At 41.9% G+C, this 20565-nt stretch overlaps 1 protein-coding gene across 1 annotated transcript in view; it reads right to left on the minus strand.

Annotated features, from left to right (window-relative positions):
* Positions 1-20565, minus strand: part of MCM8 (minichromosome maintenance 8 homologous recombination repair factor) — a 101517-nt gene that overhangs the window by 27710 nt on the left and 53242 nt on the right. The window contains exons 10-14 of the mRNA XM_089680627.1: positions 13103-13301; positions 10014-10044; positions 4374-4514; positions 4094-4235; positions 34-229 (exon numbers count right to left, since the gene is read on the minus strand). Of these exons, the coding sequence (XP_089536753.1) occupies positions 34-229; positions 4094-4235; positions 4374-4514; positions 10014-10044; positions 13103-13301 (709 nt within the window). The remainder of the gene's footprint in view (positions 1-33; positions 230-4093; positions 4236-4373; positions 4515-10013; positions 10045-13102; positions 13302-20565) is intronic.

The raw sequence follows: 20565 nt of genomic DNA on the forward strand, positions 1-20565 counted from the left end.
GCTAAGATTTGTTGCAGGCCAGCGAGTACTTACTTCAAATTTTCAGAGACAGTTTTGCCTTTGTTGTAGTGCCCACCCACTGGGTTAGCAGCAGCAATGATGGATGTCCTGGCAGGTAAGGTGCACACTATCCCAGCCTTGGCAAGACTAATACTCTGTTGTTCCATAGCTTCTAGTAGAGCCTGATGCTGATTACCCATCTTGTCAAATTCATCAATTCCACATATACCTGAATATTAAACAGCATAATAAAGGAAGTTAGGAATTGTAAAGGTTTAAATTTTATTCTTTAAAAATAACAAACATATCATGCTTACCTGTTCTGTGCAGTGGATTTGCAAAGAGCAGCCCAATTCATCTTATTCTTGGGTCCCCTGCCTGAGATCTTTGATACGGGAGGGCACTCGTGCGAGCTCGCTCCTGGGCCAGCTCTGTGTGTTCATAAGACACACAGATTGGCCCAGGCCCCGCCCCCTCCTCAGTGGCTGCATCTGAGCCAATGGCTCCCGCTTCTGTGTCCAAGCCAATGAGAAGACAGAAAGCCAAGAGCCTCTAGTCCAGGGGTGGGCAAACTTTTTGACTTGAGGGCCGCAATGGGTTCATATATTGGACCCGGGGGCCGGACCAAGAGTAGATGTATGTGTCATCCATAGTAAGTATAGTAATATTCCCCCATAGTAAGCATAGTAATTAATCCCCCATATAGTAATTCATCCCCCATAGTAATTCATCCCCCATATAGTAATTCATCCCCCATATAGTAATTCATCCCCCATATAGTAATTCATCCCCCATAGTAATTCATCCCCCATAGTAATTCATCCCCCATAGTAATTCATCCCCCATATAGTAATTCATCCCCCATATAGTAATTCATCCCCCATATAGTATTTCATCCCCCATAGTAATTCATCCCCCATATAGTAATTCATCCCCCATAGTAATTCATCCCCCATAGTAATTCATCCCCCATATAGTAATTCATCCTCCCATATAGTAATTCATTCCCCATATTAATTCATCCCCCATATTAATTCATCCCTCATATAGTATGTCATCCCCCATAGTACTATTCCCCCCCAAGTAGTAAGCCAAGTCCCCCCTGTGTCAATTTACTTACCTTTGCTCCGCGCGTTCCTCTCGCCGTGTTCCCGTGCCGTTCCGGTCTTCAGGGCGGACTGTGAGAGGAGCCTAGCTCCTCTCACATTCGTCACGCTGCCCCGCCTACACAGATCCTGACAGCCAATCACTGGCTATCAGGATGTGAGTGGCAGCGAGACTGGCCAATCATTGCATTTGAGCGCGCTGCCCCGCCTACACACATCCTGACAGCCAATGTATCACGCTCCGCGGGCCGGATTAAAAGGTCCGCCGGGCCGTAGTTTGCCCATTGCTGCTCTAGTCTCATGCGCATTGCTGGACTGAAATCAGGGTCAGTAAAGTATAAGGGGAGGCTGACAGGTAAAGTTGCATGCAGAAGGGTTTTTACCTCAATGCAATAAATTCATCAAGGTAAAAATCGTTCTGCCTTTAGAACCACTTTAAATCAGGGAGCTTAAAATGGCTAAAAAGTATTGCTCATGGTAAGCAATTGCCTGCTTTCATTTTTGGGTTTTCTAGCAGAGAAGCTGACCACATCAGATCTAAAAAGAAAAAGCCAGAAGCTCTGATATTTTAAGGATTATGTATTAAATCCGGGAAGTGGAAAAGTTGCCAAAAAGGAAAGCAGCTTCTTGTTTCACTTTCCCGGCAAATGAAAATGTAATCTAATTGGTGGCAGAGGGCAGCAGTTCCACTTTTGTTGCAGGTTTAAGTACACATATGAAAGAAAAATAGGCTTTTTGCACTCACCGTAAAAAATCCTTTTTTTGGGGTCTATTTAGGGACACAGGAAGTTGTTAAACATCGGGGTATACTGCCCCCTACAGGAGACTTGGATGTCGGCAAACGAAAACTGTAGACCAGCCCAGGATCACCCCTCCTACCAGCATACATCACACTTTGTGAGCACAATCATACAGTGGGATCAGGGACCATTGTCACAAACTGGTAGTGAAGGAGCTCTAAAGCAAAGTGTAGATATTAGGGATGCACCGATACTCTTTTTTAATCGTTGAGTACAAGTACCAATACTTTCGGTCAAGTAATCGCCAATACAGAGTACCGATACTTTGCAGTGCGATTTGCGTCAATACAAAATGTATGGAAGCAATTTACACCACAAAGAATAGCATGCGATTTGAAAAGGAATGTGATTCCTGTCCAAATCGCATGCGGTTTTCCCCACTACTCCTGTGAACTCAGGCTTGCTGTAGCTTGAGTTCACACAGGGGCGGTGTGGGAAACCTCCCTGCACTGATGAACAAAATCGCACTGAAAACTGCAGAATTTCTGAATGAAGATATAGAGGAGTTCTGAGACCCAATCCTTTTATAAAGTGGTTGTAAAGTCTCAAGGTTTTTTACCTACATGAATTCTATGCATGAAGGTAAAAAACCTGTGTGCAGCAGCCCCCCCCAGCCTCCCCAATAGCATCCGAGATCCATCTCGATCCAGCGATGTGCCAGTCCAGGTCTCTCCTTCCTCACTGACTGAGACAGCAGCAGGAGCCATTGGCTCCTGCCAATCACAGCCAGTGAGCCAATGAGGAGAGAGCAGGGGAAGGGTTGAGCTGCATGTGTGTGTGAATGGACACACAGATCAGTGGCTCGGGAGCAAGCCTGCTCGGGTGTCCCCATAGCAAACTGCTTGCTGTGGGGGCACTTGGTAGGAGGGAGTGGCCAGAAGCGCTGGTGCGGGGACCCGAGAAAAGGAGGATCAGGGCTGCTCTATGAAAAACCATTTGCATAGAGCAGGTAAGTATGACAGGTTTGTAATTTAAAGAAAAAAATCTTCCTTTACAATCACTTTAAGGAATTTTGACCAATCAGACATGGTTTGACAAATTAAAGTTATAGCCAAAATCAAGTGAAAGGCAGGAACTGCCAGAGAGTAGAGGGCTTTTCTTTTAGAAAGAGTTTCCAACCACTTATTGGTTGGGTCTTTGAAGACAGTTGCATCTTCCACTGGTATACTATAGTATCTTGTTAAGATATATAAGGCTAATAAACGTTACGTTTGAGGGAACAAATACCTTATCAGGATGTGACTCAGAAAAAATAGGCAAATAACTCTTTCGATTTGGGCCATAAAGTCTTGGATGACCATGGTAAAGACCCTAAGCAAAAGGGATTACCCAGCCCCATCCACACCTGATGGAGCTGCAGAGGACTCCAGACACTAATGCAGGCCATACATGGTTCGAATTCCGAACAATTTTTCGTCCGAAAATCGAAACGTCGTTCGTTCTGTAATCCGATGGTGCCACCAATGACAGTCGTTTTTCACAAATTTTTCAGCATGCCCGATAAACGAAATGGGGAAGAACCACGAAAATCGGCCGATGCCATTGCCCCACTAACAGAGCGAAAATCGGCTGATTATGCTTAGGTCCGATTTTCGTACGAAAATCGTTCGGAATTTGAACCATGTATGGCCTGCATAAAACTAAAGCAACATGACTCCAGGCTGCAGATGTCAGCACTAATAATAGGTGTACTAAAAGCAGCCCCGGAGCCGACCAAAGTCTCTGTAGGCAGGCAGCAGGAACTGATCCTACATAAGGGGTCTCTAATCACTGAATGGGGTATAAAGGCTCCCAACGACTTATACAAATATTGTAACCGCTGGTGCTCAGCCCTACTGGCCCACTCACCGAATCTTCAGAAATAGGGAAAATCCTAAGAGAATAAAAAATATGCTAACAAAACCGGTAGTAGAAATGGTTACCCTGGGCTGGCCCACAGTTTTTATGTTCGCTAGTGTCCAATCCTCTTGTAGGCGGCAGTGTAACCACAAGGTTAAAAATAACTAATTATTCTTCTGTGCTTACAAGACAATATGGAAATAAAAGAATGCAAATGCTATTATGGTACAATTTGATCAGTTTTCTGAATCATTCCTTGTGTAAGGAGCTTTCGACAAGTTTTGAATTTTGGAAGCAATGTGTGTGTTACAATATACAAGATGTACATGACAATAACACTTCTTATACCTTGGTCTCCCAAAACAAGAGCTCCAGCTTCCAAGGCAAAATCTCCTGTTGCACTGTCCCTGGATAGGGTTACTGTCAATCCAGCCGTTGTAGTCGTGTTTCCACAAACATAGATGCCACGAGGGGCCACATTACAAACTGCCTGCAACATCATAATATACGAATCATAAAGCTCTTTATTTGGAAATTAATTTAAAGCACATGTATCAAAACAAACATCCCTAGCATTTTTCTACAAAGCCTTTTCATAAAAAACAGTGCATGATCACGTTATCCATACCTGTAACATCTGACTTTTTCCCAGTCCAGGATCTCCAACCACAAGTATGTGAGGATCTCCACGAATGGGAATTCTGTTTTTATCATCCACATATTTTTGACAGCCTCCAAATAGAGCAAGTGATAACCCAGCTTTAACAACCTGTCAAGCAAAACAAATGAATAACACAAAGCTTTCACCATATACTGTAAGTATCTATTACCAAAGATGTTAGAAACGTATAAAGCTTTGCAAACTTACTCCCAGCTTAGTGGAGGTTTCCTCTATGAGCCCTGGTTCACATATATGTGGTGCAATTTTGATGACCATTTTGAGTGTGATTTTGTTCGGTGGGGCAGGTGCAATTTTGATATGTAAATAATAATAGAAGTGCAGCGCTATGAAATCATAAGATTATATACACAACTGATGAATACATAAAGTGCCCAGTGCATGTGAAATCCAAGGAATAATAGGTGAAATAAAATGATATATAAAAACGGACTGGTGTGTGATTACAATGAATAAATAAATAATAAATGAATGTCCCATAAAAGTGGAAATAGTCCTTAAATGTGGAGTATCTTATGCTGAGGTGAGGAATTCTGTATTCCAATATAACATATAATTCTTATAAGAGATGATTCGGTGAAGTGCGGAAGGTGGTAAAAATGCACACTCACCAGATGCGCATTTAAAATGCGTAGTGTATACAATATGATGAAGTCTGCCAGAGGTCCCCTTTAAGTTTGGATGGATGTGGAGCCTGGTAAGGATATCCCTCCTCTGGATACTGGGGGTGCTTATGGCCTAATGTCACCCGGGATTCTGCAAATTTAATAGCTCGGTACAGAGCCAGAAAGAAGGGTGCCCATAGTGTAGTAATGTTATAGTAATTTATTGATTAAAAGACATGTCATCATGCACGAGATAGCATATAGTTAGCACATCTTGCTGACAAAAAGCACTGACCAGCTGGGATCAAAGATAGCCGCTGGACCTCCGTGATCCGGCGGCGTGACATCATGGCGTGCTGCTCCTCCTTAACACGTTTCGTACCACGTACGTTTTCAAAAGGGGTGTGCCATTCTGATCTGAACTGTCAAATGTAAAATAGCTGGAAAACGCACCCACACTGCACTGAAAAATCGCACAAGACCCTTTTCAAAATTGAACTGCGGCTAGACTGCATGTATGTGACTGGCCTCCGCAGAAAAGTATGCTATTTGGTCATGCAGTGTTAAATTCGTAGAAGAAAATATTTTCGTCGACTAAAGTAACACGATTTTAGTCAGCTAAAATTCAACTAAAACAATTCAGATGACTAAAATACGACTAAAACCAAAAAAATGGCATTTTAGTCAAAAGACTGATTAAAACTAAATTGAAATTTGACTCTGCACTACCACATAAGAATAAGTAGGGGGAATCTACTAAGCTACTGAAAGAAAAAAAAAAGAAAAAAAAGGCTCTTAATTTTGTTCATAATATTTAATGTTGGTAATATATTCAGGTAATATGTGCAATTGCATTACAGCCAACAGAGTTCACAGGTTTTTTTTTTTTATATTTTAGTTGCACTTCTGTTTGCCAAAAAGCAATATTATATATATTATGACGATATAAATCACAATGGCTAAATCTGTGTCTGTAGTGTATGTTCAAACCAATACCATAAATAATAACATGTTATTCGATTTTTACTCCAGGAGTATAGAATGAGTTTGGAACTTCTAGAGAGATTATTCAATATTGCATTACAATTTAACTTAACTCATTAAATTGTAGTCGACTAAATACAACTAAAACAATTCAGATGGCTAAAATGCAACTAAAATGGCATTTCGGTCAAAAGACTGACTAAAACTAAATTTTGCATATATGTGAACCAGGGCTGGATAAGGAAGTGACAAACCTTTTTTTTTTTTTTAAATCAAATGCTTGTTGTATTTTGACACACACTACAACTGTACAGTATTCTCAATTTAAAACAATTATTTAATATCTGGGCATCGTGGCGAGATTTCACCTATATAAACAAAGGTTACTATGACAAGTTTGAGCTTATACACATTATTATTATTATTCAGGATTTATATATTATTATTATTATTATTATTCAGGATTTATATATTATTATTATTATTATTATACAGGATTTATATATCATTATTATTCAGGATTTATATATTATTATTATACAGGATTTATAGATTGTTATTATTATACAGGATTTATATATTATTATTATTATACAGGATTTATATATTATTATTATTATTCAGGATTTATATATTATTATTATTATTATTATACAGGATTTATATATTATTATTATACAGGATTTATATATCATTATTATTCAGGATTTATATATTATTATTATACAGGATTTATAGATTGTTATTATTATACAGGATTTATATATTATTATTATACAGGATTTATATATTATTATTATACAGGATTTATTATTATACAGGATTTATATATTATTATTATACAGGATTTATATATTATTATTATTATTATACAGGATTTATATATTATTATTATTATACAGGATTTATATAGCGCCAACAGTTTGCTCAGCACTTTACAATATAACAGGAGACAATACAGCAACAATACACTCCAATACAAGAGGGTTAGTAGGGCCCTGCTCCTGGGAGCTTACAATCTAATGGGGGGGGGGGCTGGTGGAACAAAAGGTAATAACTCTGATGGCTGAACTGATGGGAGAAATAGAAGATTCAGTTATTAGCTGAAGGAAAGATAGGCTTCCCTGGAGAAATAGGTTTTCAGAAATTGCCTAAAAGTGGACAGAGTAGGAGATAGTTGGACAGATTGGGTTAAAGAGTTCCAGAGGATGGGAGAGGCTCTGGAGAAGTCCTGGAGATGAGCATGAGAGGAGACAAAGGAGCCAGAGAGCAGGAGGTCTTGGGAGAAGCAGAGAGGATGGTTTGGATGATAGTTGGAGACATGATTGGTGATGTAGTTTGGGACTGAGTTGTAAATGGCTTTATAGGTTATTGTTAATGTTTTTATTCATTGGGCAATGGGAAACGTAGAGGGATTGGCTGAGAGGGGTGGCAGACATGTTACCAGTTGGTAAGGTGGATGAGTCTGGCAGAAGCATTCTTCATACACTGAAGAGGGGATAGCCTGCGATTAGATAGGCCAATGAGGAGGGAGTTACAATAGTCAAGGCAAGAGATAAAAACAGAGTGAATAAGCCACTTAGAGGTTTCAATGGTTAAAAAGGACGTATTTTGGAGATGTTATGGAGGTTAAATCTACAACATTTGGAGACATAAATTTTATTCCCATACTGCCTATATTAGGATTGTTGTACTAGGGACAAGCCAAGGTGCTTTTTGCTCTATCCTTTTCTTGGGGGGGGAGGTTTTCTTGTCCCCCCCCCCCCCTCCGTTTTTTCCTTCTCTAGCCTTTCCCTATTCGTCCTAATGAGCTTCTAAATTCTTTTAGGGCTTCTTTAGGTCCCAGTCATAGGTTCCCTTTCCGGCTCTTGCCTGTTTCAACTTATGATGGCCTCATTATTTACTGTGCTAAGGCTGCACCTATATATGCTTTCCTACGATGGTCTATTTCTAGGGCTACCTTATGTGTTATATGTTTTTGGAAGCTTTGTTCTACTATGCATCAGGTCGCCTAATTACGTTTTATGCTTTTCATACTTTGAAATTGTACAATTAAAGGCTTAAACAAAAAAAAAAAAAATACAAAGCTCCCTCTGACTGGCTGAGCAGAGCTCAGCCTGACTCCAACTTGTTCCGGGAGCAGAATAGGAAGTCCTCGCCCTGCTGCTGGAACACAGCGCTGCATACTGTATACTGTATACTGAGGCTATATACAGTTTATACTGTGCTGACAGCTGCTGCATCTGTTAGTGAAGCAAATAGTCAATTTGGACCAGCTTGGTCTAAACCAGGGGTAGGCAACCTGCGGCTCTCCGGTTGTTGCAGGACTACAAGTCCCATCATGCCTCTGCAAGTCATAGCTGTAACTGTCAGTTTTGTAATGTTGCAATGCCTCATAGGAAATGTAGTTCCACAACAGCTAGAGAGCCGTAGTTTGCCTACCCCTGGTCTAAACAAACAAATTAAAATATATGTAAATCCTCCCCAACCCATTCAGTTTAACCTTTTTAGCTGCCAGAGCTGCTCTTGCATTTTTTGCACACATTTTAAAAATTGTTTTAGGCCAAAAGGTTATAGAAAACCCCCAAAACATTATACATTTACTGAAAGCAGACACCCTATAGAATAAAATAGTGGTAGCACCAATTTTTAATGTCGCACAGTACTACAGTAAAGGTCTAGGAAACACAAAATTTCAGTAAAAAACACACTAAAGTGAATTTTAGGGCAAACGCAATAAATTAGCCAAAATGTTGGTAAAATATAAAAAGATGAGATTGCACCGAGTACATAGATACTCAACATGTCAAACCTTAAATGCGCCCGTGAAATGGAAACAAACTTCAGTACCCTATATTTTCTATAGGCGATGCTTCAATAGCCCCCTATAGGTCATCAGTTTGGTGTTACAGAGGAGGTCTTGTGCTAGAATTATTGCTCTCACTCCAGTGTGCGCAGCAATATGTAACGTGTATAGTAATCAACGTTTTCATGCATAGGCACCCCCCGACCCGTGTGTTTAGGTTCATAAACTTTATTGCTTAACTGTTTTTTTTTTCACCACATAGGGGACAAATAGTCCCCCATGTGATAAATATTTGTTGACAGGTTCTCTTTAATGAGACTCTAAAAGACCCTGCATGTCTCCTCTGGGCTCCACAGAATGTATTGCAATGCAGAACGAGCTTAGAGAGCTGGTGGGAGGAGAAGCAGCAGAACACTGATTCTCCCAATGAATGGCTGTGCGGGGGGGGCGTGTCTGATCAAGTCTGATCAGTGGAGGACAGCAGGCTGTGTTCTCAGCACAGCCAGCAAACTGACCACGCTGTGCTCTCATGCCTATTGTGGTCAGTTTATAATAGGAAAGCAGAGGGACTGGCAGGGATACCAGGGAATTCACACAAAGGAAGCGATACAAAGAGAACAGGAAACTTTTTCATACAAGTACATGGTACAGTAGACACTTATCAGGAATATGAAATGTTGGATATACACATGCTTTACGTTAAAGGAAACTTGGAGATCAGTTTAAAATTTTTTACAGGTCATATTCAATTCCTTTTTATAGCCAGCCTCAGGTATACAACCACAAGGTAAGCAATACTAGCATAGGGGAAAGCAGAACCCTCTCAGTGTTGTCACAAATAAGGGTTTAAATCAGGTTTACTTTACCCTGAAAAACGCATGTTAATCAAGCAAATGGCATGCAGAAGAATACCAATTGGTTCATTTGTATTATTATTTTTTAAATTCAAATGGTTGTATGAATTTTCAGTTATACATACAATGCTAGAACATTTAATAGCTGTCAATTCCTCTGGAAAAAACAATTTGGCCTTGACTGAATCTGACAATAGAGATGTTAGTCACAACACACAGTTATTAATGAACATGAATTTATTCTTGTGATCATCTAGAAGCGTAGGCAACCCTTTAGAGACAAAGCATACAATATGTTACAGTACGAGTTTATAGTGTTAATGTAAATATTGCGGCTCACCTCATGTCCATATATCATGGGGCAAAGAGAGCTAAAGAACAAAAATCACAAAAGTAATAAAGTTAATCATTCAGACTTACAACTGGAAATTGTGTATTAATCATACAGTCATGGCCGAAATTGTTGGCACCCTTGATATTTTTCCTGAAAATCAAGTATTTCACACAAAAAAGGTATTGCATTAACACATGTTTTGCTATACACATGTTTATTCCCTTTGTATGTATTGGAACAAATATAAAACAGAGGCAGAAAAGCAAATATGACATAATGTCACACAAAACCCCAAAAATGGGCTGGACAAAAGTATTGGCACCCTTAACTTAATATTTGGTTGCACACCCTTTGGAAAACATAACTGAAATCAGTCGCTTCCTATAACCATCAATAAGCTTCTGACACCTCTCACCCGGAATTTTGGACCACTCTTCCTTTGCAAACAGCTCCAGGTCTCTCTTATTGGAAGGACACCTTTTCCCAACAGCAATTTTAAGATCTCTCCACAGGTGTTCAATGGGATTTAGATCTGGGCTCATTGCTGGCCACTTCAGAACTCTCCAGCGCTTCTTTGCCATCCATTTCTGAGTGCTTTTTGACGTATGTTTGGGGTCATTGTCCTGCTGGAAGACCCAGGATCTTGGACGCAAACCCAGCTTTCTGACACTGGGCCCTACAGTGCGACCCAAAATCCTTTGGTAATCCTCAGATTTCATGATGCCTTGCACACAGTCAAGGCACCCAGTGCCAGAGGCAGCAAAACAACCCCAAAACATCATTGAACCTCCACCATATTTTACCGTAGGTACTGTGTTTTGTTCTTTGTAGGCCTCATTCCGTTTTCGGTAAACAGTAGAATGATGTGCTTTACCGAAAAGCTCTATCTTGGTCTCATCTGTCCACAAGACGTTTTCCCAGAAGGCTTTTGGCTTACTCAAGTACATTTTGGCAAACTGTAGTCTTGCTTTTTTATGTCTCTGTGTCAGCAGTGGGGTCCTCCTGGGTCTCCTGCCATAGCGTTTCATTTCATTTAAATGTCGACGGATAGTTCGCGCTGACACTGATGCTCCCTGAGCCTGCAGGACAGCTTGAATGTCTTTGGAACATGTTTGGGGCTGCTTATCCACCATCCGGACTATTCTGCGTTGCAATCTTTCATCAATTTTCCTCATCCGTCCACGACCAGGGAGATTAGCTACAGTGCCATGGGTTGCAAACTTCTTGATAATGTTGCGCACTGTGGACAAAGGCAAATCTAGTTCTCTGGAGATGGACTTGTAACCTTGAGATTGTTGATATTTTGCCACAATTTTGGTTCTCAGGTCCTCAGACAGTTCTCGTCTCCTCTTTCTGTTGTCCATGCTTAGTGTGGCACAGACAGACACACAATGCAAAGGTTAAGTGAACGTCTCTCCTTTTTATCTGCTTTCAGGTGTGATTTCTATATTGCCCACACCTGTTACTTGCCCCAGGTGAGTTTACAGGAGCATCACATGCTTGTAACATTCTTATTTATCCGCAGTTGTGAAAGGGTGCCAATACTTTTGTCCAGCCCATTTTTGGAGGTTTGTGTGACATTATGTCGAATTTGCTTTCTTTCCTCCCTTTTTTTGTTTTGTCCCAATACACACAAAGGGAATAAACATGTGTATAGCAAAACATGTGTTAATGCAATACGTTTCGTGAGAAATACATGATTTCCTGGAGAAATATCAAGGGTGCCAACAATTTCGGCCATGACTGTATGTAAAGTGTTAGTTCAACTTGTGGCCCCTTTGAAACCCCCACTCTTCTCCCTCTTCTCTGTGCAGCGCTTCTGGGATGGACCAGACTGATTGTGATTGGTCAGCCCCTGCACAGTGAATCACTCTAGTTTGTCCTGGAAGCGCAACACAGAGAAGAGGGGACTGTGCAGGAAATATGGCGAACACGTATGGGCGAAAACCCCAATGCAAGGAAGCATTGGCATTTACATGAATACATTCACGTACAGTCATTCACTTGTAAGCATGCAGCTCCCCATGCGCTGGAAAGTGCAGGAAATTTGCACTAGATATAAAAAATGCCGCTACCTGTCCATGTACACGAACCCCAACACCCTAAAAAGAACACTAAACTTGCATTTTACAAGGGAATGGCCACATGCAGAGCTGCCACCAATGAAATACTAAAGACATTCTACACTTTCAAATATTTTTTGTTGTTTTTATCTCAGTATTCATGCAGTTGTATTCTTTGTGTTGTTTGCCTTACCTTGTGGTAATGGTCTCATATGTTGTGGCTGCAGTTTGTAGTGTCAAGGCTGCTCAATTCCCCTATGTCCATGTATTCATTCACCTAGCTTGTCCCTTTTTGCCAAAAGGGACAAGAGAACTTTCTGTTCCAGGTCACACTACGCCTAATGCATGCCTTGCCATCTGTGTCACATCACAAATATGAGAGCACAAATGTAATAAAAATGTTAAAAAAACAACATCTTTCAGAGGCACCGGTGAGCTTTCTGTGTGTCTGTGAATGCTCTGTCTGTTTGTGTCTGTGTCAGATCTAATTACTGGGAAGCTCTCAACTGGACCAGTGCAAGACTGAGAGACCCGGGGATTGTGGGATATGTAGTTTATTCACAGGACTTGTCAGTTCTCAGACTACAGACAGAGGTCATGCTTTACCCTTGCAGTGCCATGCCTCATGTTTGAACCCAAACAAACTACTGACACTGGAATGTGAAGGTTTCTGAAATGAAGATTTAAACGACACCATGAAACTACATGATAAATGCACATCTTATGCAGGTGAAGAACACAAGCAGGAAGGTTTACAATGCCTTTGACTGCTTTTTAGGGAGTATTTCACATTCTGTTTTGAATTGTATTTAAAATACATAATAGTCTGTCAAGTCATTATGAAAATTTCAATAAGTAAATGACAGAAAGTTAAAATGCAATTGTTAAAAAAGAAATGTTAATAAGTTAACACTGCCAGACAAAATTCTGCTCGGTAAAGTCAATGCCTAGCGATTGGGTTAATGGACACACAAATCATTAATGTCAACTCACAAGGAGCCATAATGGCAGCAATATGCAGTTTATACTTACTTGACTATTAATTTGAAGAGACTCTCCTGTGCTTGGATCTCTTGAATAGCATACAGGTCTTTCAGAGAAAAATCCATAGCTGCCCCATGTCTACTGCTCTCCTCTGTGTCTTTAGCTTTTTGGCCTTTGCTGTTACTGACTGAATTTGCCTCGATGTACAGCAGGAACATGCATTTATTGTTTTTATTTTTAAACCCTCCTATGCAAAAGGAAAGAAAAATCGGAGTGAAAACATTTCTGTGAATGGCTTACCTTAAAAGAGAAGTAGGGGTTATGGATTTATTCCCATATCATACTTACCTAGGTGGATGCAGCATCGGCCTGATGCTGCATTTGTCCCCCGCTGGCTCTAAGTATGAGAACTCAGTGATCAAATAACTGCAAATCGCTGAGTCCTCGCAGCCGCCCTGAGCGGTGACTGCCAGTCACGAATGCAAATGTACAATCCAAACGCACACGTTCCTGTGTTAAAAATGGCTGTGTGTATAAGTGGGTGCTGCAGCGACCGTCGGCTGGAACCGAACAGAATCGGCAAGAGAGAATGTCACCAGCACACCGAGGATCACCAATAAGGGTCCAAAAAGTTTTAATGAACGATCACATAGGTACAGCAAGGCGACGTTTCGGAGTCTCGCAGGACCCCTTCATCAGGCATGTGACCACATGTAATAAGTTTTAATGAACGATCACATAGGTACAGCAAGGCAATGTTTCGGAGTCTCGTAGGACCCCTTCATCAGGCATGTGACCACATGTAATAAGTTTTAATGAACGATCACATAGGTACAGCAAGACAATGTTTCGGAGTCTCGCAGGACCCCTTCATCAGGCATGTGACCACATGTAATAAGTTTTAATAAACGATCACATAGTTACAGCAAGGCAACGTTTTGGAGTCTCGCAGGATCCCTTCATCAGGCATGTGACCACATGTCACATGCCTGATGAAGGGGTCCTGCGAGACTCCAAAACGTTGCCTTGCTGTAACTATGTGATCGTTCATTAAAACTTTTTGGACCCGTATTGGTGATCCTCGGTGTGCTGTGACATTCTCCCTTGTCAGTCACGGCTGTCTGCTCTGCCTCCCCAGCACTCACTGGAGCGCTGGGCTGTGGAGGGGGAGGGAGCAGGTGGCTCAGGCTCTCAGAGGATTGCTGAGAGTCTGAGCTAGGTGCCGCTTCAGACTCTGGGGTGGATCCCGACTTTAAAGTCAGGATTGATCCCCAGCCTGGACTCGCTGAGTGACGTCAGCCAACAGCAGGCTTCATCCCGCTGTCGGCTAAAAATGGGTCACATAGGGCAGATTCCAAGACTGCTGATAATACATATAGGTAGGATTCTGCTTATTCTTCCTTGTAGCTGTATTCATTTCCATTATATGCATTAAACAAATGAATCTGACGCTTTTTAATATTATGTTAAGTAATAGAGGCTGGTATTCTCCCTTAAAAGTAACATTACTTTGGAATCTAATTGTTTGATTGCTCCTGAGGACAGGTGTCTTTTATACAGTATATAATGAGATTAGCAGCACTCCCTTTAACCTCCTTAGCGGTTTTCCCGAGTGTAGCTCGGGGTAAAATTTCAATACCAAGAGCGGTAACCCCGAGCTACACTCGGGCTTACCATGCGGCGTTACTCTGGGGGTCCCTGCAGCGCTTACCTTGTCCTTCGCTCCCGCGATGTGTCCCCTGCAGCGTCTCCTCCGCCCGATGCCGGCATCCGGCTTCCATGTTCCGGTCCCTGTGACGTCGGGACGTACGGGCGCCTGAACGGCGGGAAATTTGAAATTTTTAAAAAATGTCATTTTTGCTGTCATTGCTGTTTCAATGCATTTCTCATACATTTTGTCCCGAGTGCTTTGTCCTGTGTCCTGCCTGCATTTTGACTGTTCTTTCTGCCTGGAAACTTAGAAAAGTCCATGGCGTCCAAAAAGCGTCCCTTTACATCAAAAGCGGTTTTAGACCGGCTAGAGAACAGCGATAGTAAATCAGAACCACTTGCAGAATTGAGTGATAATGATTCGTGGGGGAAATTCGTCATCAGACACTGAAAACGATTTTGCGACTTTGCTCAGCGATGTGCGAATTTGCCTCTGTATTTCACATTTCAGTGTTTTTGGTTTAATTATATTATTGAATTAAATTTATTATTATATTATTATTTTTTATGATTATTTATTAAATTATATTTTATGATTTAGTGTTTCAAGTTTTATCATATCCGGGATGTTTACTAGACTCTTGTTCGGACAGATTTCAGTGAGTTATTCCTAAAAATTACAGCCTACAATAAAAAACTACATATTTCCATGCAAAAAAATGGTACCGCTTTCAGCACAAAAAATCGGAAAGAATCATACCGCCAGGGAGGTTAAGAGACTGCTTCTAATCTCAGTTTGTTACCTGTATGAAAGACACCTGGTAGCCAGAAATCCTGCTGAATGATAGGGGATCAAATACTTATTTCCCTCATGAACATGCAGATCAGTCATCATTTGTTAGACATGCATTTCTTTAGAAATTTTTTGTTGCTATTCTCTCTCTCAGTGTTACAATACACATACCATTTGATTTTTAGACCGATCATTTCTTTGTGAGTGGGCAAACATTCAAAATCAGCAGGGGATCAAATACTTATTTCCTTCACTGTACAGCTCATGACATGTTTCACAAATCTGACACTACCTGAGCCTGCTGGCAACACTTCCAGTTAATGACTGAATATGACAATATCTGGACTCTTGCTTGCTTATCTGATGGAAAAGCCCTTTATCTGTTGTGTACTCTCTAATGTACTGTATGTTCTGGTGCTCTGTGGCGTGTTGGGACTCCTGATTTCTGAGATGTGGATCACTGATTTATTAGAACTGACTACTGGAAGTGTAGGGGTGTAACGGAGGTCAGAGATATAAAATTTTTGCTGCATTAAAAGTTCCAGACAACAAAGAAAAGAGGCAGAATGTTTGACTTGTGATGGAGAGAGGAGCCGATAGCTGTAGGTCTCACTAGGAGGCTAGAAGATGCACAGAACTGCTGAGGCCGATAGTTCTATATGGGCTGTGCTTTGCTCTCTGCACTACTGGGACCTGTAATTCCACATGGTCTGTGTGACTTACTGGACACTGGGACTGTACTCTCCCCTCTTCCTTCAACAGCTGCCGGTGTGATCCTGAAGGCCAGGACATGCAGCCCTCCAAGGACCCACATTGGTTTTGTGAAGGACCACTACCCTCCAGACTTAATTTTCCCTGCCAGGGTGCCTCAACATCTCTCACAACTGCTACATGCATGGTCCTGAAGCCGCAGTCAGGACCCTAGCCCTCTGGAGGACCCACCAGTCTGAGAAGGACCTCTGCCCTGTGATACAGATTTAACCATCGCTGTACCTGCTTGTGGCCTGCTACTCACTGCATGGATTGCTGCCTAATGACTCTGGACTAGGTCCCTCCTGTACTAGATTGCTGCCCTGTGCCCCTGGACTTATTCCTTGATATGTCCTATTGCCACCCTGTTATATTTCTGCATGTCCCCCAGGGTGTTGGAATTATTGCCCTGTAAACTTCCCCTTATCTGACTCTCTGTGTTTTCAGTCCTCCCAAAATAAAGAACCCCTTGGTCAGGGGCCCTAAAACAACTCCTGATCTATGGGTGTGTTCTGTTCCACCCACATCTCCATCGCAAAGAGTGAGGAATTATTTTCTTTTAAAACACTTTGAGATGCTCCCCCCCTTACCCTCTACCCCTCTCCTATATTCGCTTCCCTCTTTGCCATTCCCTCCTTTCCCCACCCCCCCTTTTTTTTCCCACCCTTTCTGCTTTATCTTTTTTGCCCTTCTATTTCTCTCCTTTTAGGACTTTTCTTGTGAAATTAACTACCATGATTTTCAAAGGCATACCCTGGGTGTGCATGTATGGGTGACAAAATTAGCCTGAGACACCATGTGCTACACTTATTTATTCAAGCCTTTGCGGGGATTTCTATTAACTTTTTTTTTTGTTTATGCTTCCTTCCGTTCTTTTTTTTATGCTGTTTACAATCTCTCTGCTAACCACTGACCTCGATGCACTGCCACAGCTATATTTCCAGGGCTGAGATCTCTGTGTTTTCAATAGCCTACATATTGTGATAGAAATTTCTTAGTTTCCTGATTGCATTTTGTATCCGTCTATGTCCTCATCTATAACAGTGAATTTTCACTGTTTGGATTGCTTTCTATTTGTTTGGATTGCTTTCTATGATGGATGTAAGCTGGAAAAATATTATCATGTGATGTTTTGTCCTGCTGTAATGTTCTTTATTTTTATTAAACATGACGTCATGGGGGAAAATAAAAAATACAAAAAACAAAATTAAACTCCGGTTTAAAAAAAAATTCTATTCAACTGTATTCAAAAGGCCTCATGGGGAGATTACATCTGTGCCTAGTGCACAGCCTTGTTTTACTTGTATAGGGATGCATAGGTGTTTTGCGCATCCCCATGCCAACAGTTCTTTTTTTTTTTTTTTTTTTGCTGCTGTGCCTTCCTGTTAGAGGATGGCCATGTTTATCCTCTATGGTCCCACTGTACTGCATATACTGTACAAAGGAGCACAGCCACCCTCTCTTGTTTGCTTCTAAGATACTCTTGGAACTATGGGATTTTTAGTGTGCATAGTGCTGTTCCAAACAAATGGAACTGAGTAGGAAAAGGAGAAGTTCAGGAGCTCACAGAGGACATCACAAGGAGGCAGAAAAACCCAACAAGAAACAATTTCACGAAGGTAGATTAGAGGGCCATAAAGTAGCTGGAGTGTATTAATAATTTTTGGAGCGATATCGTTTAGTGATACTTTAGATTTTAACCAAATTACTGAAATCTTAAGTAAGCAACTTTAATTAACATAATGCCTGGTGATCCTGCCATGAAGATCCTTATTCAGGGACTTAAAGCTACAGGGTAACAAAGCTCTGTTCCTTTCTCCCCTTTTTGCTCATCAGAAGGGCTTCCAATGGGGACTACAAACTACCGTTTTAACACACATTACAAAAGCATTGTCCACTGTTGTCACCATCAGGAAACCCTCTCTGTCAAACTCTATGCAGCTCTTAATGGAGTGCATGTAGACAGACGGGGCCACAAGAGTCTGCTGGATATCAGTAGGATTGAGATACACAGAAAAATCTTAACAATGTGTATTAATTAAAAAAAAAATGTCCTATGTTGAGCAGGCCCCCCGTCGGGAACGGTTTCTTAGAAGACCCAGAGCTATTTACAGCACCAGAAGTTCAGAGACAGGAAAAGGACGAGGCATCTCTCCACAGAATATTTCTGCAGGATCCAGCTGCCTGCATAACATGGGACATCCTACATGACAAGCAAGTTAGCTCGCTAAAACTATAGACCGGGTGTCGGCAACCCGCGGCTCCAGAGCCGCATGCGGCTCTTTTTCATCTTTGCTGCGGCTCCGGAGCACACTGCCCACCAGGTGACAGGCAATAGGGTTTCATTGGTCGGCAAGCCGCGGATCGCAAGTCACATGCGGCTCTTCTGTGTGCCGGGCGCCCGCTCCCCTCCCTCCTCTCGGGCGGCCGCCTCAAAAGTCAGGACTCTTTTAATCCGGCCCGCGGAGCGTGGAACATTAGCTGTCAGGATGTAGGCGGGGCAGCCAGGATGTAGGCGGGGCAGCGTGACGAACTCCTCTCACAGTCCGCCCTGAAGACCGGAACACAGCGCGGGAACACAGCGAGAGGAACGCGCGGAGCAAAGGTAAGTGAATTGAGACAATATGGGGAATTAATTACTATAGGGGGGATGAATTACTATGGGGGATGAATTATTATATGGAGGATTAATTACTATGGGGGATGAATTACTATATGGGGGATGAATTACTATGGGGGATGAATTACTATGGGGGATGAATTACTATGGGGGACGAATTACTATATGGAGGATGAATTACTATATGGGGGATGAATTACTATGGAGGATGAATTACTATATGGAGGATGAATTACTATATGGGGGATGAATTACTATGGGGGATGAATTACTATGGAGGATGAATTACTATAGGGGGGATGAATTACTATATGGGGGATGAAGCTAACTGCACGATCCTGTATATAGCATTAAGGTAAGAAACAATATATGCAGTGTCGGATTTGTTTTAAATGTTGCAATGGTTTTGCGGCTCCCAGTCTTTTTTTTCCCTTCGGAAACGGGTCCAAGTGGCTCTTTATGTCTTAAAAGTTGCAGACCCCTGCTATAGACCATGAAGCTAAACTTCAGCTTTAGGCCTCATGCACACTGCAGCTGGCAAATGCTTATTTTACAGGGGTTTGACTTTTTTTTCCTGTCCTTCAATGCCCCTCTAGGTGTCCATGTACACGTAGGCATTTACAGGCATTTAGAGGCGGAGCATTTAGAGGCAGATATCTGAATGCACAAAAATCGCACTCAGGAGAGGAGTTTGAAATAAAAAATGCCTAACAAGTATAAACATGTTTAAGTGCTACTTAACCACTTGCCCTCCGCCCTATAGCAGAAATACTGCTACAGGGAGGCAAGGCTGCGAAAAATCACATATATATACACATGATTTGCATTTCCAGGTAGGGGCACGATGGCCTACCCACGCCGCTATTGGCATCTAGAGATGTCAATCACCAGGTCCCAGCCGGCGATTCCCTACCGGCACTCGGCGAAAGCTGACAGGGGAAAGAGCTGTGTGTAAACAACACAGGTATCTGCTGTTGGACATGCTGTTTTGTATCTCTCTGCACAGCATGTCTCCCTAGTAAAATACAGCACATTGTTAATCTTTTGATCGCCCCAGATGTTAACCCCTTCCTGCCCAGTGTCATTAGTACAGTGTTAGTGCTTTTTATCAACACTGATCACTGTATTAGTCCTGGTTCACATATATGCCGTGCGGGCTGCGTTTTGCGTGGGCACGAGAGCCCATTCATTTGAATGAACTCCCGTGCCCCGTGACACGCAGGGAAGAAGTCCCTGCACCTCTTACGAAAACGCAGCCCGCACGTGAACCTCGGTTCCCAGTACAGTTGCGTTTTCCAGTGCGGGCGGCGTGCCATTAGAACTAATGGCACCCGCCCACGGGTCCACATTCCTCTGTGCGGGTGGTGCGGCTGCACGGATTTTCGTGAGGATCGGCAGCGGCACCACCAGCACAGATGTGAACCTAGCCTTAGTGTCACTGGGCATGTCAGTGGCAGTTAGTCAGTTCCCACCCAGTGTCAGAATGCCCGCTGCAGTCCTGCTGTAAATTGCCGCCATTACTAGTATAAAAACAACAAAAATTCCAGTATATATACCACCATTTGTAGACGCTACAACTTTCACGTAAACCAAATAATTTACACATATTAAGATTTTTTTTGCAAAGACACGCAGCAGAATACATTTTGGCCTAAATTTATGAAGAAATTTGCTTTGTTATTGGATATGTTTTACAGT

This window comes from Staurois parvus, unplaced genomic scaffold, assembly GCF_062004578.1.
Source record: "Staurois parvus isolate SC_StPar_1 unplaced genomic scaffold, SC_StPar_1.0 ptg000248l, whole genome shotgun sequence".
Lineage (NCBI taxonomy): Eukaryota > Metazoa > Chordata > Amphibia > Anura > Ranidae > Staurois > Staurois parvus.